Consider the following 21,432-nt stretch of genomic DNA (forward strand, 5'->3'; position numbering starts at 1 on the left):
GAGACCCCAGAAAGAAACATATGGGGAGAAAGAGAGGATGGGAAAGAGAAGGGTGTCTTGGTGACAAAATATTCAACCTGAGTATATCCAAGTGGAAATAGAAATGTCCCAAATTATAGAGGAGAGTCACCCCTTTTCCATATTGATGGGGACCAAAGGGTATGAGAAAAACATCCTGGCACATCAGTGTGGCTTTTAAAGTAATAGTAGGCAAAGCAGGTGGCTCTGGGGTGATAATTACCTAAGAGAGAAGAACTTAGTGGATAGAGCAGGTAGATGAGAAAACAGCTAAAGATGTGGACTGGGAAAGGCTTTTAGGAAAAGGGAGGATTTGAACAGAGGAAGAGGAGTAAGTTGTCTTAGCAGAGAGATCGCTCCAGGAGCCAGAGAGATTAGCGGACAATTATTGAGTGGACAATTATTAGCAGACAATTAAAGATGACTGGTTAGAGCAAGTAGAGGGGAGTGTAAGCATGTTTTTGTGCACTTGTGCAAAGGTTATCCTTGTGTTGTTCAAACGTTGATTTCTCTGCCCTCATAACTCATTGCAATCTGGACACATGGCATTGTAATGCTTATGTCAAGAATCTCTTGTCTCAAATTTGTATAAACTTTTTTTTTTAACCACTTATTCTCTGCCTTGTCAATAAATGCTGCTTACTCCATGGCTGGGTAGAAGAGAGAATAGGGTGGAAGGAACTCTTACCAACCAGGGGAAGGAGTAAGGAGAAGAGGAGTTGAGTTGAAGCAATGAGGAAGAGGGTCCGGGGAGAGAGAGAAAGATCATAGAAACATACCTGAAGCCCAAAGAGCCAGGCCAATAAGAAGCAAGGATATTGAGATCATGGCGGGAGGGTAGCCAGATTAGCTTAGGAGGTGAAGATAGAGCATTTGGCTGCCCAGATATTGAGGTGAAGTATTAAAATAGATCCCAGTTTTTCTGTGTCATTGTATTATATAGCTAGGATAAAGATATACAGCTGTTGGATTAATCCACTTACACTTATATTACAATAATTAATTTTATAGGGCAGAAGCAGCTGAAGAGTCAGATTCTAGAGCTTGGAAACAAATATGATGGTGGCAGAAGACAACAGAGACAAATGATTCACACACACCTTAGGGGTGTCAGATCAGGAGATTGGCTTGGTTAGGAGTGGCTGAGCTGGTTAGGGTACTCTTATATGCCTCTTCTGGATTTTAGCACCAGATGCATAAAGTAAGGATGTGACTGTTCACAGGTATGGTTGAGGGAAGGTTTTTGTCATAGATATGAGGGAGACCATAGCTAGAGGCATCTGGGAGAGTCTAGAGCAAGGAATGAAAATCAGTAGTAGACTAAACATGGCCAGTAGACTGAACCAGGCCATGAAAGGAGAGAGGGAGACACACACACACACACACACACACACACACACACACACACAGAGACAGACAGAGAGAGAGACAGAGAGAGAGAGAAAGAGACAGAGAGACAGAGAGAGAGAAAGAGAAAGAGACAGAGAAAGACAGAGAGAGAGAGAGAGAGAGAGAGAGAGAGAGAGAGAGAGAGAGAGAGGGAGGGATTGAGGCAGAGAGTGAGAGAGGAGGACCAAAAGAGAGTGGCAGGGGGTGGGGCAAGAGAACCAAGAAAGGGAGGGGACAAAGAGCCAGGAGAGCATATGGCCAGAATTATACAGGGACTGAGAAGTTGGGGGAGGGAAGCCCCCCTATGAGCTGGAGAAGTTTAGGGTAGGGGTGGGGTGAGAAGAGCTAGGAACCCAGCCTGGACTCTCTAACAGGTACTTGCTATATTAAGAGGACCCAAGGCTAGTATGTTCTTTGGTATGCTAATAAGCACCACAATTAACCATTTGTCCCAAGTTTCTTTTGAACCTGGCAGTTACCTGGCAGTTACTCATCTGTACTTCTTAAATAGTAGGCCCAACTTCTGACAAATTATCAGTAGTTGAAAAATGTAATTAGTGTGAGAAAGAAAGTCAGAAGGATTGGAGTGTAGGACAGCACAGGGCTCTGCATTACACAGCTGTATGGAGGGCACCCGTGCACAGATGTAGAAGCAGCTGATGTCTTAGGACATCGCTGGAATCTGGGATGGGGAGACAGACACCCGCCCGTGTGTCCTCACCTGTCCAGTGTCTTGAGCTGCGGCCTTGCGTGGTGAAATCCCCCTCTCCTGACTCTTTCTGCATCCTGACTGGATGGTCACTCTCTCTGTGATCGGCAATGTGGCTTTCTTATCAGCATGTGTCCTGTGAATAAACACATATCTAGTCATTGTTGCCAAAACTTAGAAGACCACTCCAGGGCCTGAGACTCTCCTGTTCCATAGGAGCTGGGCACAGACAGAAATGGTAGCTACCTCTCTGGACTTAGAGTCAGGGAAGTCACTCAGGGGACCACTCAGTCACTCAGGGGACTTTCTCTGTGGTGTCCTCCAGGTTGTTAAATGGTAACCTGACTCCAGAGGAACCGTGGCCAGTGGGGTTTGTGGTTTCTGGCAGTGTCAGGAGTTCTAGGCCTAGTAGTTAGCAAAACCACTCATTGTAGCTTGCGAAAGCTGCATCCCTGCCTGACCCTGCCTCATTTAATTTATCATGCTTTTAATTATTCAAGAAATGTGTTCATCAAATTGCAGAGCCTGCAAGGAGAAACCAATTTGCAAAGCCGAGGCTCGCTACTCAAATGCTTCCGTTCTTGTTAATGGCCTGTCACATCTGCTGCAGCTGTAGGTTTATAAGCTGCCCCGTGGACATGGAAGGCCACGTCACTGTCACTTCACAGAGCCTATCTACCTGATAAGTCTTCACTCCCATGCGCATGCACGTGGCTTTGTGATACTTGAAGAAGAGTTGTGCTTTCTTCCATCTCTGTCTGTCTGTTCCTCTTCAGAAGGAGTTTGGTTGTATGTACAATGCTAGCTCTCTTACAACAAAATAATAGTTTTCTAGAAGATTGGTGATGATGGTTTAAAGAAATGCCTTTCCAAGAAAATAAAGTAGGACCTGATCCTGTTTTCTGGAACCCTAAAACAAGCTACCAAGCCCCACTTAGTGTGTAAATATCGTTACCGGGGGATGCAAGATGTATGAGTTGTGGTTAAGTGTGTGCTTGGGAAAGAATGCTATGAACTTTAAAAGGGAAGTCTTCTTTTTTTTTTTTTCAGAGATAGGATGGGGGAGAGAAAATGGAAGAAGGGAGAGATGAAAGATGAATATGGGGTAGGGAGAAGGAGCATGGTGAGAGGGAAGAGGAAGGGAAAACCTGACACAGTCTAATTCATGCTGGACACTGATAAGGTGACTGTCACCATGGCCAGAGACTTGGGATATGTGCGAGCCACTTAGTGGAAGAACCACTCATAATGCCACAGTTTCCTGGGAACACCTATGTGATGCTCTATATGCTATGGATCTGTGTCCATCCTCTACCTTATCCTGTTATTCTGGAGGCTGACCTTGCTTACTCAGACAGCACAGCTGCATCCTGACTGGTCCCCACAACATTTTATAGGGCCCTGCCACAGTGGTTGATGGGTAGTAACTGCCACAGCTTGCCACCACTCTGGTCATACAGTGGTTATGAGCATGACCTGGGTTCTTCTCATTGAATAAATGCAGTTCTGTCTCTATCTTGCCTACTTCGCCTTTATTACCTAAAGCACACCTGACAGTCCAGTCTGCTGTACGGTGCCTGTGATGTTATATTGGACTTTCAACTTCTCTCATTACAGGGGAGCTTTGAGAAGAGCTACACCCAGAGGAGAGGAAACACCCCGTGTAGGAACTAGGCAGAAAGAAGAACTTACCACCTGCAAATTACTATCCAGGTGAGACTGGCCAAACCACCAATGAGAAGTGCACCCAGTGCAATGGAGACCCAGGATGCCCGAGGTAGCCTGCCAGAATCTGTACAGGAGGACACAGGTCAGCAGATCTGCCCAGCAGGGCCACAGGTCCCCACCTGGCTGGCCCCTAGCACAACTCATGGCGAAAAAGCTGTTTAGTTAATATGTCCTTCTCTGAGTGAATTGAAGGCAGAGAGAGCTGGCAGGGACTGGCCCTTAACTGGAAGAGAGGTTCAGGTCTAGTGATGGCCACAGTTACTAGGACAGTGAGCTTCTTAAGGTTCCCAAAGGACTCAGATGGGACATGACAGAGGGGACACAGCAGCTGTATCTGAAGAACACAGCATAATACTCAGCCTGTCTTCATATGCATTTGCAAAGACTGTGGAATTCAGTTAGGGTCCAGGAAGGCAGAATGTAGCCCTGGGCAGTTAGAACTTTTGGAGGATCTAGGGACAGACAACAAATTTCCCAGTGATCTGTCCCACATAGAGACAAATTGAACTAGTCACTGGGAGTTAGAGAGCAAGAGGCAGAATCCTTGAGCCAGACTAGCCAGGGACTTGCAACATCTGACCCTGGAGTCCGAGCAGATGTTGCTTTCATACCTCCTGTGTTGCTGCCAAGTTCCTAACCCAGTGACTTCCCACAAGGAACTGTCTGTCTGAGGCCAGCAGCCCTTGCTTCAAAATCTCTGTTATCACAGCCCTGCCATAGACTCTCTTGTCGGCTGCTAATCACTGGCTCCTTGGGATTGTTAGAAACCACCCAGCAGAGAAATGTTTGTTTGTTTGTTTGTTTTTATAAGTGTCACATACTGTGTCCAGCACTGTAAAAGGTGCCACACGCCTGAGGCTATGAGGACTAGTCCCAGCAGCAGGCTGCAGGGGTTGAATCAGTGCTGGCTAAGGATGATTCTGAGTGAAAGAGGAGGCAGCTGAGGCCTGGTAGCTTAGACTGGCTTTCCAGCTGTGACCTGCATCCCAGCTGTTCTCTCTCTCTAGAATCTGAAAATATCTTGGAAGCTGGGGACAGCAGTGTTTCTTAAAGTTGACCCTTGGAGTTTAAATTTGTCAGTATTTCTATTAAAAATTATTTAGACAACCTTCATTCTCTACCTGGCTTCTTTCCTGTACACTGCCTTACCAAGATCTCTCTATCCTCCCGTAGCTTGGACTTGGCACTGTGTTAGGTCACCTACTGTCACTTGGCCTGTACATGACTGTAGAGTCTCAGGACTTGGCCTGTGCATTGTGCTCGGCTCTATGAATCCTTTGTGCATGTGTGAAACCTCCATATCTTGTCACTCAGAAATAACTCAGTCAATTAATTTCAGCCTGGATAAGACCTTCAGTCCCACACTTATAAGAGCCATTTGTCCATCTCTTGTGTTTCTGGAATATGTGCTCTTTGGTGACAACACATCAAATGGAGAAACCCTGTTCTCAACACTTTTCTGGTCTCAGTGCTAATCACTCAGAAAGGAATTCTGAAGACGTCTTGGGTCAAGCGTTAGAATTGCAGACAGATGCCCTTTAGCTGACTGACAGCCTCAGGAGTTTTATTCTTGGCCTTTGGAGCTTTCTCATGGGATGAAGTGAGGTTAGCAATGTTTCTGGGCCTGTAGGGAATTAGGATGCTGACTCCAGTGGTTTATGGTTTGCTTTGGCAGGTTTCTTTCTGAATTAGCTCTCTTGAATTTACAACGGTACATGCAGACAGAAGTGGCCTCAAATTCTGTTCTATACACTCTGTAGAATGATTTGCATCAAGAGGGTGTTTCAGACATGCTATTGAAAGCTGTCAGGATGCCATTCCTTGAATTACTCTCGGATCTCATTGTCCACTTGCTACTAGGCAAGGTGAGCTTCAATTAGGCACTTGGGAAAGTTTGGGGTTACCCTCTAGGAACATAGCTAAAGTCTGAGAACCTCAAACACAATATTTTTCCTTATTTCCAAGAAATGGGCCAACAGGCACTGCCAGGAAGGCACTCACCTATGCAGGTCTTCTCATCCTCACCTAGCACATAGGGGTCTGTGCACACACACTGGAAGCTTCCCTTGGTGTTCTTGCACTTTGCAGAGGGGTGGCAAGGTGGGTGTGTCAGATCTGCACACTCATTAACATCTGCAGGAACAATGCACAGTCAGTAATAGGGAAGAAAGAGCCCATGTCCTCAGCATCATGTAGCAGCCTCTTCCAGGTTACCTAGATCCACCCTTGGTTTCAAAGACACCAGTGTCATAGCCTTGCCACTTTCCCAGTTGTTTGGCCATCTCATAATTCTTTTGTTTGAGGTAAAGCACCTACAGAGAGCCTTAGTCCTGGTTCTGTGGCCAGGCCCATCTCAGCAGCTCCTGTGGCTCATGGTCTACCTTTGTCCCTGCTTACACTGACATTCCGGCTTCCAGTAGCCTCCACTGCCTTTTCCTTATGAGCATGTGTCACTGTATGAAGACTCTGTTGCTAACTGTGGACTCAGCTCTGCCTCTGTGTGAGGCACACTGTGCTTCTGGGAGGTAATGGATGACAGACAAATACTATGCCCTTCTCTCCATTGCAATGCATCCTGGGGAATCTTATTCTTACTTTTCTTGTATGCTTTTTGTTTTTGTTTTTGTTTTTTTTGTTTGTTTGTTTTTGTGGCTGCTTCAAGGAATCACCACAAGCTGAGAGCCTTAGAACCTGGTCCCCTTTCAGTGCTGGAGGCCAGAAGCTTAAGGAGGTGTCAGAGCACAATGTTCCCACAAAGGCTCTCCCTTTTCCTTTTCTAGAACAACTCTGAATGTGTCTCATCTTGTAGACTCATTGTGGTGTTCCCCAGTCCTCTCCAGTTGTCCTGATGTCTTTTCATGTAAGGACACTGGATCCTGGGTGAAAGCCACCTAAAAGCATGTGAAAAAAATTTTAATTTCAAATAGGGCAAAATCCTGAGATACTGATGCTTAGGACTTGGTCATAGCTTTCTTGTGCGCAACAGTAAATCTCAGACTTAAAAACTTCTGAAATCAATCTAGGATCTAGGGAATTTGAGACCATACACATTCTGGGCTTTCTTGCAGATGATTAATCCTGAGGTGTGTGCTGCAAGCCTATACTGAATAGAAATTTGTGCTTCCTACAAAGGAAAGAGAAAACATGTTGAGGCTAGCTACCTTATTAGAACTCTAGTGCAACCTGAATGGAAGATCAAAGTGTTGCGTGCCTAATAAAATTTTGCTTTTATTCAAAAGCCGTAGAATGTGTCCTCAGATCACCATGAGCATATCTTCACAGATCTGTTTATTCCTGAAAGCAGACATAGAAATAGATGCACTTATCCCTTATGAGGGAGAGAGGGGAGCCAAGGACAGCATCCAGCAGGCCAAAGGAAGGGAAGAGTCTCTGGGGAAAGGGCAGTCCAGTCCCTGGGCTGACAAGATCAGGATAGAGGGTGAGATATACCAGCAATACCCTGTAACAGGTAGGGAATAGGGGATGCTGGGAGAACCTGGAGGCCAGGTCCGCTTTGATATGTTACCTTAGCCAATTGTCCTGTGTTTGAAACTTGGCACATATGTGATGAGCCTCCCCAAACAGTGAAATCAACTGTGACCAATTACTTAAATGCCCAAGACTATGGGAGACATTTTATCCAAAACACTACATTCTACTCTTTGTACCCCATAGGCTGATGGCCATATCATAATGCAGAATGCATTTAGTCCAACTCTGAAAGTCTTCATAGTCTTTGAGTTTTAACATAGTTTAAACATCCAAAGCCTGCATCTTTTCTGAGACTAAAGGCAATATCTAATCTGTAACCCCTGTAAACTCAAAATGCAAATTGCATACTTTAAATACATAATGGCATAGAATATACACTGCCATTCCAAAAGGGAGGAAAAGTGTATGGTGAGAAAAGAATGGACCAAAGCAAGACCAAAACTCAACACGGAAAATACTAAATTCTGTAGCTACATGTTTGATGTCAAAAGGCTTAGACATATCTGCCCTTCCTCTTGTCTGTTTGTCTGTTTGTCTGCCTATCTGTCTCTTACTACCTCTGTCTTTGTCGCTCTGTCTCTGTCTCTTTCTGTCTCTGTCTCTCTCCCTCTACTACCTGTGTTCAGCTCTCCTTGGCAGATACTCTGTTGCTGTGGTATATGAAACATCTTGTTATCTTCACTGAAATACAGGCTTCATTTTCACAGCTTTATGCAATGACCTTTTAGGATCTCTTGATCCCTTAAGGACCTTCAAGTAGGGACTCCCCTGCCACACGCTGTCTGACCTCAGTGGCTCTCTGAGACTGTAGGGGAAGATTCCATGACCTCTTTACTCTCACATCCTTCATGATTCTAAAACCAGAACCATGTGAATAACACTGGAAAGTTTCCTACCAGCCTGCAGTGGACTCTAGAGCCCCCGAATCATATGAGATTTCCTTTTGTCCTCCTTACTGATTTTCATTAGAGACATGCAGAAGAGTGATTACTAACAACCATTTGCTAGAATCAATATTAGCGTGTCTTAAAAATCTCTTTTAACACATAAATTAAACCATCACCTTTAAATTTATTCCCAGGCAAGTTCTTAGGACAAGGGCAGAAAGTGATCACAACTTTACCAAATTATTACAATAATGATCTCTAGCCCAGTTACTGTTTTTCTCCTCTACAATCTCTTGGTGTGGGCTTCCACAGTCTATAGCACTCTCATCATGACTATCCTCCAAGACCCTAATAAGAGGATCATTAAGCCACACTACAGCATCCAACTACTTTTCTAGCCCTAAGTTCCAAGGTCTTCTACATTTCTCCAAAGCCCACTGTGCTCATGTCTGGCATAGCAATAGCCCCTTCATAGTACGAACACCATCTGTGTTCATTACGTTTGCATTACTGTGATAAAATACCATAACCAAGGCAACTTGTTGAAGGAAGGGTTTATTTGTGCTGATGCTATCCATCATGGTAGGGAAGTGTAGCAGCAGGCAGGCATGGTGGCTAAAACAGCTAAGAGCACAAGTACCAGAGAGCAAAACTGGAATGTCACAAGATTTTGAACTCTCAAAGCCTGCCCCTATTGACACACTTTCTCCATCAAAACCACATCTCCTAAGACTGTCAAAACACCACCCGCTGAGAGTATAGGTGTCAACTCATTCAAGCCATCATAGATGGATTTTAGAGGCTAAATGGGATTTGAAGAGAGAAGATAAAATAATCTCATTGGATTTTCTATGTCAAGTACTTAAGCTTGTAACTCTTCCTCTGTAGCCAGTCATGTGGATTCACAACTGGCTGGAGGTTGTTTAGACACATATTGATGTCAACTTACCACAAAAATATTTAGTCTATCATTCTTAAAGGCTTAGTTTGTTTCCTTGTAATTCCTTCTTCGGATATATGTAGTTAGGGGTAAGATTTAGTGTAGACACCTGTAAGTGTGAACAGTTTTGCACCTAGAAGGTATTCTCAATGCACCTCCATGATTTGTGTACAAAATAGTATAAAAACAGGATAGCAGAAAACATGGATTGTATTCATAAAACAATCACTCTCTCTTTATTCCTTCTTCCCATCTTGCTCTGCAGAAACTCCTGCTGTTATAAGGTCTCAGTTCCTGCCATGTTCTTTGCAAGCTCATGAAGACCTTTATCTGTGCATCCCATGAAAATGGGTACCATTTCTTCTGAACAAATCAGAATGGATTCTCATATAGACATACATACGACTCTTGTCACTTCTGTTTTCGTTCAGTGGAATATCTTGGGTAAACTTGGTCTACAGTACTAGCAGACCTTCCTTAATGTATTCAGCATGGTATTTCATGGTGTGCTGAAAGGGCACTAGGCCTTGTTCTTGATCTTGTACACTCATTAATCAATTTAAACAGACACCAAAGAGCTGGATCCCACGGCCATTCTCACTGTACATTTGAAGAGTTGGAGGCAGGAGTAAGCTGAGTGACCTTAAGGGGCAGAGTAATTAGCTTCTCAAAGAGCCAATCTGGTGTGAGGCTGTGGAGTTATTGCACTGGAGAAAGAGGTCACAGTCAGTACTGCCCAGCAGGTGCCTCACTCCTAACACACTTGGCTTTGCAGTGTCTCAGAGGCCAGGCCAATTTAATCTCATTGGCCCTGTAAGGCTGCTGGTCTGAAAAGAGGATGTTGGATGTCGGGTCTTCTGCTCACTGCATCTACACTACGAGCTCACTTGTTGCATTTGAGGCCATGTCACCTGATGCTCCTATAATTAGAAGCACCCAGGAAGCTTAGAAATTAAGCCAATGGTAACTGGTAACTAAGTCCTTAGTACCTTGTGACCATTCATTGTACCACACAACTTCTTTAAGTTTGGGGAGCTAGACACTCTAGAAGTAAAGAGTTAGGATAAAAACAGCTGAAGGATGTGGGCTGGCGATAAAAACCCCAGTGACCTCTATGAGATAAAACTGTCTGGTGGAAGCAGGACGGGTGTCCTACTTTTAAATTTCATCTAAGAGGAGCCCTGTGAACTGTTATGTCGGCTCATATTCAGGAGGTCCACCCAAGCAGGCTGAGAACAGGTACAGGTTTCCTTAGCCAGGCTTTTGCAGTCATAAATCTTAAAGCAAACAGCCTGAATGAGGATGCAAAAGTTCAGATTTTTAGACAAAATGAAGTAAGGTGTACAGGCTAAGATATGAGCATCCCAGGGCTGGTCAACCATAGAATATCACTGTGCCAAACCCTGGGGGCTCACAGCCTAGTGAGACACCACCAGTGGGGAGAACCTGCAATTCTAGTAAAGTGAATATATATTTTTTTAATTGCTAAGCCAAACCAGCATGAAAGCTTTGAGGTTTGTCATAATGTTAATGAAGATTAACTACAAAATGTGATAATTCAGAGTGATCAAAGTAGCAGGTGTCAGAAACAACACCTGCACACAGATGTTGCCACTTCATAGAACATCTGGTCTTCTATCATTCTTTCCACGGGCATTCTGTCTTCTGGGAGAGAATCTCTGTGTTCTGAGTGATAAAGTCCTTGGCCTTGTTCCCTGGTCCACTGTGGCTCATGATCAGATCCTAAACAGAACTGGGGAGTCTGTCAGCTCTGGGCCTTCACAGCCCACTTTCTACTGGTACAAGTCTGGGGGAGTGGAATTGTTGGTTTACATCCCAGGATCCAGGTCAGATTAGTGTATTCTTTCAGTAGCTTTCATCTCTTACTTGGTAGGCTTCAGACCCATTGATTCCTGGGCAACTAGTTCACCAGGCTGCCAGACAATTTTCCTATCTCTGCTTCCTCTCTTCCTTGTCCTGGTCTTAGACTACAGTTATGCACTGGGGGAACCCAACATGACTGTCTGTCATGGTGTGCAGAACACAGGAGTCAATCATGGCCAAGGCTGAGCCTTGACCCTCTTCTTTATTATTCAGGGTTTAAAAGTGATTAACATTATAACCTTTCAAGAGAAAACCACTATGGGTTTCAAAGTTAAAATGAAATGCTCATCCTTGTGCCAAAGGAGATGCAAACTGAAGCTCAGCCTCAGAAACTGGATGTGGGAGTTAAGAGGTGTCTGTCATGTTCACCGAGTCATACCAGCTTTCCATAGCTCTTAAAAAGAAAACAAAACTTTGGATTTTTATCTCTGTTTGCAAACCAGCCAAGTTCTTTCATGATATCACCTCTGCATTCAGAGACTTTGCTAAATGTCTCCCATTCTGTGGGAACACTTGGAATGCAGGCTCTGTCTCCTGTTCAGGAATCTATTATTGATGTGACTGACAGACACTGAGACAATATATTTTCTCTAAAAGCAGGGCCTCTGTGTCTTCTTTCACTGCTCCATGCCCCTGGCAGAAGTGCTACTTATAGGAGGCAGATTTTAAGTAAAACTGAAAGATTTTACTTAAAATCTTTCCCTAAGGTATCAATAAGTCTCATTGGCAGGGAACTAGAGCCTGGGTGTATCCTTTCTCACAGACTTGTCTCTGCAGACAAAACCCAGGACTCAGGCGTTTCCTCAAGAGGCTAACACTCTTGCCAGCTTCCCAACCATATTGGGGGGGGGATTCCTACTCTGCACAGTCATAAGAGAGAAGTGGATGGAGGAAGTCAGGGGAGACCTTACAGTAGGACCTGAGAGTGCCTGCTTCCTTCTGCTCTCAGGAAATTGATTTCCTGAGCCTGAGGAGGCCAAGAACACAGCTGGGAAGGCAGTGCTCCAAGGCGTGATAGTTCTGGGTCTTTCTATGGGTACCAGGAGTGAGAACCTTCTCTGCTATTTCATTTGGGGAAAAGGGTCTGAAAATTCTGTCCCTAACCTTGTCTAGAACTTATTAGCTCCTTTTCTTCCCTCCTTGTTGAAATCACCATGAGTCCAGATTTGAAGTGACTGTCTCCATGTTTTGCCATCTGGAGAAAGCAATGAGATATGGACAACAGAAAGACATTCTTTCTCCTCAGTGCCAGGTCAGCTCTAGGGATACCTGTGCTCAGAGTAATGCTTTGCTAAAGGATCTGATGTTTTTCACAGGGAAATAGATTGTATTGTAATTATTGTTAACCACACCACGTGACACCACTGACCTTTACAGACAGGAGGTTCGGAGTCCCATCCGTTCTGGGTACATGTGACCTGTTCCTGGCCCTGCAGCTTGTATCCATGGAAACAGGAGTATACAAGTACCAGCTTCCCAGACTCTTCACAGTGCACAAAGTTCCCATTGTCCACCTTCTCTGGGAAGACACACTTGTCATCTGCGGAATGTGGAAGGTCAAAATGCAGTAAGGCCACCAGAAAGAAAGACTCTAGACCACCAGCCCTACTGTGGGCAGAGCTGCACCTTTTCATTAAAATTTTACATCCCAATACCCTGTATCTGCATAGCATTACATTTGGAGATGGAGGCTTCAGAGAGGTTTCCTTGGTCATTTCTTAGCCTGGGATGGAAGTGGTTAATAAGTTTGTCTGTGTGTCATTCTCAATTGGCATCCCTGCATTTCTTTTGGCAAATGGGTTCTAGGCCTTAAAGAAATGCCTGCCATGTAGCTAATTCCTCTGCTCCCACTTGAAGCCAAGTCTTACATGGCACAAATCTGATGTCATAGTTAATGAAAGAGTAAATACTTTGTGTGGTTGAGAAAATTCCTCAGTGGGTGAATTGCTTGTTGTGCAAGTGTGAGGATCAGAGTTTGGGTATCCAGAGCCCGTGTCTGGCTGAGCATGGCAATCTGACCACAATCCCAGAACACAAGAGGCAAAGACAAGGAACTCCCAGAGCAACCTGGCTAGCCAGACCAGGGAGTTCTACAATCAGTGGGAGATCATGCCACAATAAAGTAAGATGAATCTAGATTGAGAACACTCAACGTCAGCTTCAGGTCTCCAGATGCATGTGTTCACAAATGTGCACCCAAACACATGCAAGATCCACACAATATACATACACCACACACATACACCTGCATACATGTGAAAATAATAAATATTCTGAGTCAGTGGTAATTCATGAGATATAATTCAGTCTGTCCTAAGCATGTATAGAGCTAAAAACAAGGTGAGAACATTTACTTTGCTAATTAAACATTCAGAATCTGTAGGTCCCGGCTCAGTCTTACATCTTTTCTATGTAGCCAAATGTCAGTCACTACTTGCTTTTAAATGAAAGCTCATCTGCTGCTCCTTAGCCAGGAAGACTGAGCCAGCAGGATCCCAGGAGGCTCTGTTCTCATCCATGGTTGCCAGAACTCTAGAGGAATGCTCAAATCTCATGGGCACAAAGCCCATGACAGGAGGAGGATCTGAGGGTTGCCAGTTCCCAGCCATTCCCAAGCACAGTGTATGAACCTAGATAGAACACAGGCTTGCCAACGGTGGCAGACCTCTCTGCTCTGATTCTTTGGTTTTGCTGGGGGTGCTACCATTCTATAGGAGAAGACAAGGCTCAGTCTCGTTGGTACTTTCTCAGCAGGACAGGTTTAAAATTGGTCTCTTTGAGAGGTTAAACTGACATTAGTGTCACAATAAAATAACAAGAGGCTTGGAGTTACCTTGTGGGAAGGTCTCCCTCCATAGTTCGAGGTCCATGCTCGGGATGTCCTCACAGGATTCAAAGTCTTGGGGGAACTTTCCAATACGGAAGGCATCCACAGGTACTCTGGTGAGTCCAGTGTTGTCACAGATGACCCGAGGTAGTGAATGCTTTTCTAGTTCCTGCCTCTGAGCATCTGTGAAGACATGGCTGTTCTCCCACCAAAACCTACACAGGAGAGGGCATGTGAGTGGGGTGGCATGCTCTGCTATTTCTGTTTCCTCATGCACTTGACACCCCCATGGAGAATCCTGTCATAGGGTAGCCACAGCACACAGGGCTCATGAGAATCTGGCATCAGAGACTTGGAGGAGAAAATGAGGGCATGAGGCTGTCTGTGGGAGGGGACACAAGCTGTCAAACTTGTATTGGAATGGCTATCCTGAGTCTGTATGGGTGCAGCTCTGCCTCAGAAGCAAGGGCAGCAACAGCAACATCAGCCACTGGGAGAGGTGCTGCTCAGCCCAAGGTCCAAGTTTGATTCTTGTTCCTATCCCACCCCCAAACCAGGGACATCAGAGAGAAAGAAAATAATGTTAGTTCTCAGAATATCAATATCATGGACAAAGCTCCAATTTTCCATAGCCCTTTACCGTATAAACCATGTCTTCATTCTTACTTGGGAACACATTCCCTTAAGAGGGGAGAAGGAGCTGAAACCTGCAAAAGGACCCCAGATGTATTGGACAGCACGTGAAAGAGCCTCCTTTATTTCTGTTTCCTCATGCACTGAACATCCCCATGGAGAATCCTGTCATAGGGTAGCCACAACACGCAAGGCTCGTGAGAATCAGACATCAGAGACATGCCTGGACAGATTCTCCACTTGGTTGACTGGAGTTTTGCTTTTTGGAGACATCCAGTCATAAACACTAGGGTGAAAAATCCCAGCATCACTCTAACATCTGCCAGAGGCTCTTGGACTTTGCCATTGAACATGACCCAAAAGTCATGTCATACTCAAGGGAGCTTAGGAAATGAGCTGCCTACCAAGCTTGTGTCTTCTCCTGTCCTAATTATGTCAAGCCACATCATTTTTCTAAAGACACAGTTTCAAGGAAGATAAAAAAAAACTTCCAGGATTTCTTCCAGGTGTCGAAGGTGTGAGAAATGCTGTATCCTAGAAATTAATGGCTAACATTTCTAGCAAAGGCAATGAAAGAGTATGAAGGGCGTGGCTAAAATCTGAGCTATGCCTGAAAAGCACTCTAATGGGGAGAGAGGGATGGATGGAGGAGGAGGCAGGCAAAGAGAGAATCCAGTATGTGGGAACTTTTAAAAATACCAGAATGAGGGCTGGAGAGATGACACAGAGGTTAAGAGCACTGATTGCTCTTCCAGAGGTTCTGAGTCCAATTCCCAACAACCACATGGTTGGCTCACAACCATCATCTGTAGTGTTCTCTTCTGTTGTGTCTGAAGACAGCTGCAGTATGCTCATATACATTAGATAGATAGATAGATAGATAGATAGATAGATAGATAGATAGATAGATAGAGTTGCTTACTTAAAAGATACCAGAAAGAAATGATTCATTGTTTTTTAATGTGTGGCTCCATAATTGTAATGGCTCATGGTTCGCACTCTGCTGGTCACTCTCTGGTGTCATACCATGGGGCGCACTGATAAATGACTCTGCTTCCCTAACCTCCTCTGGGTGCAGGACGTACAAAATTTTAGGTTAAAGTGGAGGAAGGAGGAAGGAGGAAGGAGGAAGGAGAAAGGAGGAAGGAGGAAGTGCAAGGACAGGCAACTGTGAGGTGATGGAGGTCAAGGCACAGTGGAGAAGCAGGACTGAGTCTGTTTGGCTGGAGACTGCTCCAGGGCACTAGCAGGGGTCCACACAGTCACCAAGGCAGGCCCATGCATTCAGTATGTGTGGTGCCAGAGAATGGTCAAAGATGGAAGCTTTAGGTTGTCACAGTTTGAGTTACATGCCTTTTCATCCTCATGACTAGAAGTATGGGAAAACAATGGTCATGTTTTTAAGTGAACAAGATATTCTTTATGTCTTGTGGTCCTTTTGTGTGGTGACAACTTCATTTTATCATCAAGGATGATACATTTGAGAGAAAACCTGTCCAGGGTCACTTAAGCACTTGAGCCCAGACCTTACTTCTCCATTCAAGTCTAATATGGAGCCCTGTGTTATGCCCAGAGTGCATACCACAAATACTTTGCCACAGGTACTGACCTGTCCCCATCCCTCAGAGCCTTCATCTGCTTCCCAATGATACATGCAAACAGTGGACCAGTGCGGGCCCCCGGCAAGAACTTTTCAGCCAAGCCTCCCAACCAGACGTCAATGTTGTCAGCATGCTTGTATAAGTCCATTATCTTGTTGACCATGCTTCTGTTGGCAATGGCCTTGTTCAGCTCAGCTGGTGTCTCCAGGCGTGACAAGCCACAGAACTCTCTCCATTCATTATAGTCTGTACAAGAAAGAGAGCATAGGTCTGACTTTACAGGGATTTAAGCTTGACCAGTCTACCCATGGGTTCTGCTGACCCCTGGAAGCCAGGGTTGCAGAAATACAGCCCTGTCTGCTAGTCCCTGCTGCAGAGTGACCCTGCTGTTGTGGCATGACATTCAGTGCTATGGAGTTCAACAGGACAGACTATATAGCATAGACTAGAAGCTCTTACAATGAGTGTGTTTTGGGGGGTGAATGTGAATTGGAGTTAGAAAGGGTACCAGGTCAAAACTCTTTAGTGGAGTTATACTCTGACTGGCCAGTCTTTCCCTGCAGAACTCTGCTGGCAGGTCACACTGCTTTCAGAGCTGAGGATGCTCCAGAAGGGCACTGAGAGCTCGTGGAGAACAGGAGCACACCAGGAATCTCCTCTCTCTGTCTCTGTCTCTCTCTGTTTCTCCCTCTGTTTCTGTCTCCCTCACGCATACATACACATACAAACATAGACACTTTTACATATACATTCATAAACACAGACACTCTCTTAGGCACACTCACTCACATACCCTCTTATACACACTCACTCACTAACATACTCTTATACACATGTACTCCTCACACATACATACACATACACACTTATAAACACATACCCTCTTACACAGACACAGTTTCTCTTTCACACATAGAAACATGCTATCTTATACACATATATCCACACAACAAGACACACACTCTCTTATACACTCACTCACTCACTCACTCACCCACTCACTCACACATATACATTCACAGACACACACTCTATTGTATACATATTCACTCTCTTATACACACACAAGCACATATTCTCTTACACAGACACACTCACAGACACACACTCTCTTATATATACTCACAGACACTATCTTACACACTCAGACAGAAAGACAGACAAACACACAAACACACACAGAACACACATATGTACATGCCTATCTTTCTTCATGTGACTGTCTCTGCAGATTCTCTACCTGCTTGATGCTCACTTCTTCAGGAGCCAGTGGAGAAGAGAGCGGAAAATGGAGGAGCCCCATCCCTTTTATGGAGGATTGTCCTCCGCCTCGGACGTGTCGCTCCCTGATTGGCTGCAGCCCATCGACCGGAGTTGTCACGGGGAAGGCAGAGCACATGGAGTGGAAAGCTACCCTGGCACATGCGCAGCTTGCTTGTTTACTACTTAGAACACGGGTGTCAGCGCCATCTTATAATGGCGAATGTGAGGGCGGCTCCTCACAGCTTGAGGATGATTTCATCATTGCTGGAAAAGGCCATCCCTGGCCTCATGGTCCCAGCATCTCTCACTCCCCATTGACCCTACAGGTAGTGCTCTGGCTCTGCTGGGCTGCTTTCTTCACTGGATACATGACATCATCTTCCAGTACCCTCCTTACAGGCTGCCTTTGGCCTCATCCTCCTCATCTGGACTTCTTCCAGAAGTCTCTCTTCCTCCTGACAGTGATGGGAGATGCCAGCCACAGTCTGCTGTGGGACTCCGCCCTGAGGCACTGAGCAGGCAGCAGTTCCTTGTCACTCCCTTCACCTGCCCATCCTGCCATCAGCATTCTGTTAGAGTCTGCCTTGTGTTATTTTCACTGCTTTCTGCACCTTGACGCTCAGCACGTATTGTATAAACACACACAGAGAAATGCATTGAGGACTAGGCCAGGTCTCCATAGGGGTGACGAGGCATTAATGGGATAAATACTTTGAGGACTCATGGTGAACCCCATGTGTGGATAAGGTAGAATCTGAAGAAATGATCGTGCAGAGTCTGGGAAGTGATGCTGGAGTGACAAGAGCCTTGCTGAGCCATTGAATGGGGTGTGAGAGCCCCTAGCTACAGGGAAAAACACAGAGGTAACATGTGACAGCAAATAAAAGCCAAAGTGAGGAAAAATCACCAGTGAGATTTAAAGTCTGTGGATTATGAGCACTGCCATCCGATGGTATTGGTGGGAGCGTGACGATGGCAGCTCCCTCCATTCTGATTCAGGAGAAGCTGGAGTCTGTTTAATGTAGCTGTGTGTGTGTGTGTGTGTGTGTGTGTGTGTGTGTGTGTGTGTGTGTGCTCGTGCGTGTGTGTGTAGGGGGAGTGTCTGCATTGGTATTTGATGCAGCCAAACATCATACTACATTTTTATAGTAATGACTTCTGAGCTTCCTGGTCAAGAAGATTGCTCTATCTCAATTCAGTGTCTGCTGTACAAAGCTGGACCTGGTAAGTGGTGGCGCACCAGGAAGTCCTCTCTTTGTTCTCTAATTTCAGTTGGGTCACCTCAATCATGTCTCTCAGGAGCCATCTAGCAAGATGACAGCTTTCTCCTTTCCTGTCTCCTGAGTCCTGACACGTCCCATAGCATTTTGACTCCATTATGGGCTGCTTTAGGCCAGACCCTCACAGATCCCATAATCTCATGGCAAGCAAAATAAAATCGGTGAATTCGATTTATATGAAAACATATATTCCCACTGGTTACTGCAGAGGCTGGGGAAGTATAGGAGTTACTTCATTAAATATCCACTTGAACGATCATTTACTTTCAGGACAATTGAAGCACAAAGAGCAGATGAATTACACTTGAATATTGGAAGAGAGATTTCTCAGGGGCTGTAAGCAGCAGAAATAGACTTCAACAGCTCGGAGAAAGCAAGTACACCCAGAGCTCAGGGTGAAGTACAGAGGGTATGCGGCCTGCCAGCACACACAGAGGGTACCCTTTCTATAACTTCCCAGTATATACACGCTCTCCAGATCCAAGCTGCTACAGTCCCTTTGAAGGCTGCAATGAGGGAAAAAGTGACTCAGAAGGATGAAATCAACTGCATTGGACTCCGCAGTCAGAGCTTCAGAATGGCAGCCTGGGTCATAGCATCTGCAAATAGGGCCTTTTCTCACACATAGTCATAGGGCAGAGGACACTGGCCACTGGCCCTGTGAGTGTGCCTCTGAGTTAGGCCAGGCATCAGTGTGGGAACCCTGAGTGCTCCATGGACTTGTGTGGTGCTGACTCCATGAGGGTCCTGGGAGAGCCTTTGTAGTTCTGTAGTTGGAAGCCCTTTGCAGACTGGGACTTTTCCTCAGAGAATACAAGGAAACACATCAGAAAAGACATCTCAAACACATTTCACAGATAGAGGCACAGACTCTTCTGTGGCGTTTGTGGGGAGTCAGTCTACATACAGCTATGTAGTTAGTGACAGGCTTGGTACATACCTATAATCCCACTTACCTGGGAGGCTGGAGCAGAAGGATCATGAGTTCGAAGCTAGCATGAGCTACATCCAAAACCTTATCTAAAAGCACAAACACTAACCAAACAATCAAGTAAACAAACAAAACCTACAAATCTACTCCTCTGAAACTGGCAGTGCATTGGTCATTTTGCTTTATACCAGAGACTGAGCCCGAGAGTTCTTCCTTTGGCACACACTGAGCCACACCATCTCTAGACCGACCAACCTGGTAAGCCATGGTCCCGGCCTCTCTGCAAGTTCAGTGATGCCAGATCCAAGGTGCCCACGTTAGACAGCACAAAGAGCCTCTCGGTCAGCTCCTCATTCATCAGCTGCCCCTGGACTTGCAGCTTGGCTGGTCTTGCCAGGAGGCCTCTCACTATAGGATCCAAACCACCTGAAAGACACCACGTACAAATCAAGAGAGGTCCCCAGGGCCCTGCTGAGTTCTGGGGACCCAGGATGGATTCTCAGTTATAAGGCACATTTACTGGTAAATGTCTGTGTACCTTCACAAAATTACCTTACGTGATCCCAAGATTTCCAGGTTCTTTAGGACACTGCTATTAATAGCCACCATGTGCCAAGGATGCACCTTCAGCACCTCAGGGACGTAAGCAAGGTTATGTTACTGGGGCTCATTATTAGTCACTTCTCAGCAGCAGAATGTTGAGAGTCAGAGGAAATCCTCACTGGCCTCCACTGCCTGGAGCAGTAAGATGTGGCCTGCTCTGGCCAACTCTCAGTTTCTCAGAAACCTTGCTCTATAATCCACTGAAGTCTGGGCCATCCTCCCAGAGGGCCTCAAAGGAAGCAAAGCAGCCATTTCTCAGGTCTCGCCCTCCTTAGCTGCACGAATCCAGAGTTACATGCAATAACATCTACTGAGAGGCCAGTTCCCTTGGGTTACCTCCCTCCCTCTACCCCCCACACAATGGCAAATGTTTAATACATCTTGAACTGGGTAGAGTGACTTGGGAAGATCCCCAAAACCTCCCTTCTCATGGTCTGCATGAAAGCAACGTGATTATCAGTGGTGAGGGAAATGATGTCAGCTGCCATCATCTCTTCCCTCCAACCTGTCTCTGCATCTACTTTGGAGCCAGGTTAGAAATGATCAGAGGGGCAGGATGAACATGGGGGTGGGGATGGGCAGAATGAAAGATGTGGGGAAGCATGAAAACAATCCTCCAGAGAAGAGCCAGAGAGCTGCAGGGTTTTGTTGTTACTGTTGTTTGCTTGTTCTTTGTTTTTGTTTTTGTTTACAAATGCCAGCATCCTCTGCAGCTCACAGTGCTGGTCTCACTAGAAAACGGGCATAGTGCTTAATGGGTAAGAAATGACAGCACCATCTATGAGGCATGACCACCAGGACACTTTTACTTCTCTGTCTCCAAACACAAAGAGAGCATACTCTACCTGGATAATCTATCCTGAGCTCCAGATGTGAGTCAAGGCGTTTCTCACGAACATGTCACCTTTTAAAAAACTTAGAACGCTGGGCTGGACTGGGAGTGGGGGGCAGGGTGGGGGTATGGCTCAGTGGGTAAAGTGAGATGCACAGCAAGCATAAGAGCTCAGGTTTGCTCCTCAGAACCCAGGGGAATAATTGTAGGGTGTGATGGTTGTGTGCTTGTAATTATGGTGCTGTTGTGGCAAAGACAGGGATTCCTGTGGCTTGCTGTTTGTCAGTCTATCTTAATTGGTGAACTTCAGGTCAATTCAAGACCTTTTCTCAAAGGAAGTGAATTGCTTTCTTAAGGATTACATCTGAGGTTGTCCTTCGGCCTCTATTTGCCTTTTTTTTTTTTTTTTTTTTTT

The 21,432-nt window shown here is 45.4% G+C and overlaps 1 protein-coding gene across 1 annotated transcript in view; it reads right to left on the minus strand.

Annotated features, from left to right (window-relative positions):
- The window catches only part of Tpo (thyroid peroxidase), a 69,401-nt gene that overhangs the window by 15,316 nt on the left and 32,653 nt on the right, over nucleotides 1-21,432 (minus strand). Inside the window, exons 10-16 of the mRNA XM_021179498.1 lie at nucleotides 19,838-20,008; nucleotides 16,117-16,354; nucleotides 13,881-14,089; nucleotides 12,417-12,587; nucleotides 5,846-5,977; nucleotides 3,809-3,908; nucleotides 2,129-2,252 (exon numbers count right to left, since the gene is read on the minus strand). Of these exons, the coding sequence (XP_021035157.1) occupies nucleotides 2,129-2,252; nucleotides 3,809-3,908; nucleotides 5,846-5,977; nucleotides 12,417-12,587; nucleotides 13,881-14,089; nucleotides 16,117-16,354; nucleotides 19,838-20,008 (1,145 nt within the window). The remainder of the gene's footprint in view (nucleotides 1-2,128; nucleotides 2,253-3,808; nucleotides 3,909-5,845; nucleotides 5,978-12,416; nucleotides 12,588-13,880; nucleotides 14,090-16,116; nucleotides 16,355-19,837; nucleotides 20,009-21,432) is intronic.

The sequence above is a fragment of the Mus caroli genome, chromosome 12 (assembly GCF_900094665.2).
Source record: "Mus caroli chromosome 12, CAROLI_EIJ_v1.1, whole genome shotgun sequence".
In the NCBI taxonomy this organism is placed as follows: domain Eukaryota; kingdom Metazoa; phylum Chordata; class Mammalia; order Rodentia; family Muridae; genus Mus; species Mus caroli.